Here is a 4,484-nt window from a genome sequence, read left to right on the forward strand (position 1 = left end):
TTAAATGAGCAGAGGAGGACTTCTTCTTCATCAAACTTAAAGCAATGAAGCTAAACATTTGAGGAGACAAAAATAGTATATTATATCCATTCATCTGCTGGGTCTGTGAATCCACAAACAAACAAGTTCCTATTTTAAGAGTCTTCTCCTTTTCCTAACTGGATTTACCAAACTTCAGTTTGTAAAAGGGTTTTGTTGTTGTTTTGTTTTAAATATCTTCTGTGTCTTAACTTGGTTGCCAAAAGAGATTTCTTTAATTTCTGGGAATTTCATTCTGGTATTAATGGGAAGCATCATATTGTTCCTTCCTTGAGGGAAAAAATAAATAAATGCACTGAACTATAATCTCTTCTACAGCATATTCAAGCAGTTGCTTACATAGTTATTGCAAAGCCTATGAATGCAAAATGACATATTTCAGCAAGTAACCTGTTTATCAGACATTTTCATTAAGTGCAAGTGTGTAGTGAGAAGGTGCAGTATTGGTTTAATACATCATCAAGATAGACAACATTTGAATGTACATGTTAATCTACATTTTTAGGAATTACAAATAAGACAACTATGTGCACAGTACTTTAAAAAGCAGTGAATTTCTTTTCTTTTTTGCACTGGCAATACCAGCTCCTTACACAGTTGAATCTGGTTAAAATTCTATCCCACTGCAATAAATGTGATACTAGAGGCACAACATTCACAGCTGAGATCATTAAGGCTCTGTTCTGATGAGTGTTTATTTCTCTGTGCATACTTCCTCTCCTCTTCTCCCTGTCCCTTCCCTGCCAGCCCCACACACACAGATATTTTTTGACACTAAATGAAAAGCTCAAAGTTTTCAGGAAGAAAAATTTAAAGTAAAGACTTTAACTTGAAAGTAATGCGAAATGTAGATTTGTAACAAAAGTAATACCTGATAGTTATATAGCTGTTTTCATCTCTAATTATTTTTGCTACGGCAGAAAAAAGCAGTATCCACATCCCATGGTGCTAAACACTCTACAACAGATATCACACACGGAAGAGAGCCCAGACCAGAGATCACACAGTCAGATTGGGTCTCAAAGGTCCTTGTGAATGCCAGGAAGAACGATTATCTCAATTTTTGAGATACAGATGAGGCACAGAAAACTTTAATGCCTTGCTCAGAAACACAGTGACCCAGAAGTAGGCTTTGAGACTATTGACTCCTAAGCCTCTGATTTATTCACTGGTCCATTCTGTATTCTTAAACAACCAAGAAATCTTTTGAGATGGGTCTGGTACAATAGGGTAATCTATCAAATGCACACAACCTGATTCTTCACTCGCTTTTGGCATCTGTAGTCATTTACATTTACTTAAAGAGTGCCTGAACTGCCTTCAAATGAAAATGAAACTAGTGTAAATGACTAAAAAGTGTAGTTTAATAGAGAATCAGACTCATAGCAATTACTCTGTGGCACGGTGTGACTAGAATTAGCTAACTGTTTTAATTGCTCGTGAATTAAGGCTGATTCCTGTTTATATTAAGGCCTCTGTACCCTTCTATGACAGTACAACTGGGCCTCAGCGCAAGTAAGACTCAGGCTATTGAAAAATTAACCTCTCAGTTCCTTTTGAAGTCAATAATTTTAGTGGCCCAAAATGAATAAGTTAACTGGAATCAAACAACTTGTATTAGTATTAAATATGCCATGGCATATTTACAAAAGGATTGCTAAAGGACTTAAAGTAATCTGAAGGAAATCTGAAGGATTACTTAAAGTAATCTGAAGGACTCTACCTTTGTTGAAGAAAAAATTAAGACTAGATAAACTTGTTCTCTGGTGTCAAAAACAGAGAACTGTAGCCTGATATATCTTCATATGAAGATAACTGACTTAATGTTCAGAGGTTATGAGTATGCCCAGATAAACTGTGGATTCTTATCAATTCTAGAGATCAAGTCATCTTACTATAGTGCTAGAGATAAAAAACACAGACTTATTTGGTATGTAAGTGCTACACATATAGGCCATAGTTTGTGTAAAGCTACTGTAAGTTATATTCAGAGAAGTAGTAGGAAGATGACCTCAAGCTCAGCAAAATGCTACACGACCACAGATTTTTCCTATTATTATTGTTATTAAAAGCTACTGTGTGTTACTCTCTTAGAATAGTGCTTTCCAGCTTTACTGTTTGTAGCCAAGTATTAACTTAGAAATCTTTTCCTCTTCAAACACTCTAACAGTTTTGGTTTAAAAACTTTTACTTACATTTACTGGCTGAGACCAAACTAATCCTTACTCTGCTAAAATTCAGACCCTGGAATCCCATGGGTTGCAGCACTTTAACATTTATTTTTACTTCTAGATAGAAGTAGTTCTATTTTTTAAAGCTAATATGGAAATTACTTATGTAAATTAACATAATTCTTTAGGTATCATTGTGGCTATGATCATTATCCAGCTGAGGATTTGGCCTCCAAAATGGAACTCAAGTAGTTGGGTAGCCTGTTTTGTACAGGATTCAAAAAGCAGCTGGATCGTATGTGAACAATGAAACATTTAGTTTCATTGGTAATTCAGAAAATATTCAATAGTAAATTTCATTGTTAAATTTCATTGCTTCTATTCCGCTTTTCGATATACAAATAAATCACCTTTTCTAAAACATTCTTTTTCTTTAGTAAGGCTTGTATTCATAGTCATATCAAAAGTCATATCCATGCTATTGGAACATTCTTTCAACTTGCTTTATTTCGTTATTGTTCTTATGAAATTCTACAATGTATTAAACTTTAATGTTGATAAGCAATGCTGCACTTGAGTAAAGAATCGCATTAAAAAAGTATAAGGTATGATATTTTCCTGTCCAAAACTAAGGCAGAATGAATGAAAGTAAAAAGCTCGTCTCATCCTCACCTAGCAAGGCTTGATTTTAAACTGTATTCAAAATACAGAGCCCAAGAGAAGATGCTGTCTTAATGATTATTGCACTTTCAGTGTGTCTCGCTATAGGATTAATGTTTCCTTTAGCAATATATAATTTCTTTTCCTGAAGACCACACAGTTATTGTACTCTCTAAAAGAAAAAAAATTTAAAATTTTATGAAGTTATGAATTAGACAGAAGGATACAAAAGCAAGTTACCATTCTGTGATTCAGCTATGTCATGATCTAATATTGTTTCAGAATTATTATTCTGGTTTTAGGTTGGCGTTATCTTCTGAACACCTGATGTGCTCTTTGGCATGCCACACATTCAGCAGATGCACTGTCTTCTGGGCTTTACAGCTTCCTCTGATGAATGTACAACATTTGGAACAAAGCCACTCTTAACACCTTCCCATCCATCTTGTATTGTGATTTCTCCTTTTTTTACAAGTTCATAGATGTCTCGTGTAAGAATTGTAAAGGACTCTTCGACATTTGTGGCATCTTTTGCTGAGGTTTCTATGTATTTCATACCACAGTCAGATGACAGTTTTTCTGCTTCTTCTCTTGTAACCTCACGCTGTGACACTAAGTCACATTTATGTCCAACTAACAGAAATACAATCTGAAAGGGCTGTACGTGCATTTTTGCTTCTTCCAGCCAGTCTTTCACATGTTCAAAAGATCGTCGATTTGTGATGTCAAAGACCAGCAAGCCGCCAACAGAATTGCGATAGTAAGATCGTGTTATTGATCTGCAAAGAAAAAAACGAGAAACAAAAAAGGAAAATTAAAATACATCTTCACTTTATTTGTAAACAGGATACTTTTCCATGGAGCAGTTTTGTTAAATCTATTTATGAAATATCTTTGCTTTTCTTGAAATTGATTGGAATTTATTAACTTTTCCATGCGTAAATGCTCATTTTTCATTTTTTCTTATATTCAAAAGTCACTTTCTAAATATTCTTGAAGTCAACATTTCTAGTGCCAATTTTGCATGCTGAGTATTCTGAAAACACTCTTTGTTAGCAAACTATTGCACGTGTTCACAAAATAATACTTATATATATTGTGTCAAATGCTTGTTAGCTTTAAGCTCCAACTCATTCAGTTTCACACAAACATTCATTTGTCTTCGTTCTAATCGGTTATTTCAAAACAAAATATGTAGGCCAATGTCCAGAAACCTGAATCCTTTTGTATTCCTTATGGACAAATCGTTTGACCATAAGAACTGTACAGGTAATCCCTGTTATTTGTGCTTGCAGAGGTCATCAGGTAACATACTAAGAAAAGAAATTCCCCAGCAGCACTACACAAAATTGGCTGAGCTGGGCACAAACTCGTTACAGCATGGACAAAACAAATTCTGCTTCCAGCAGATCTTTCATGTGAAGGTTGAAAAGCTCTTTATTAATTGCATTTACTCTTTTTTTTGTCAGGAAACTCCCAAGAGTAGTGATGTTTTCTACTTTTCAGCTCACTCTGTTCCAGACCATTTACTAGAATTAATTTTGGAAGGAGATCCTTCCTCTGAAAAGATTCTGAATATGTTCTAGAAGGAAAAAAAAAAAAATTAGGTCTCTA

General features: G+C 34.5%; 1 protein-coding gene across 1 annotated transcript; it reads right to left on the reverse strand.

The window, feature by feature from the left end:
- Positions 1-464: 464 nt before the first annotated feature.
- RAB39A (RAB39A, member RAS oncogene family) lies at positions 465-3,684 on the reverse strand (the record flags this gene model as incomplete). The annotated part of the gene is made up of 1 exon (XM_019612086.2): positions 465-3,684. A coding segment is annotated over one exon (462 nt), but the record flags the coding sequence as incomplete, so codon positions are not given.
- Between the last annotated feature and the right edge of the window lie 800 nt (positions 3,685-4,484).

Source organism: Meleagris gallopavo, chromosome 1 (genome assembly GCF_000146605.3).
Source record: "Meleagris gallopavo isolate NT-WF06-2002-E0010 breed Aviagen turkey brand Nicholas breeding stock chromosome 1, Turkey_5.1, whole genome shotgun sequence".
Taxonomy (NCBI): Eukaryota; Metazoa; Chordata; class Aves; order Galliformes; family Phasianidae; genus Meleagris; species Meleagris gallopavo.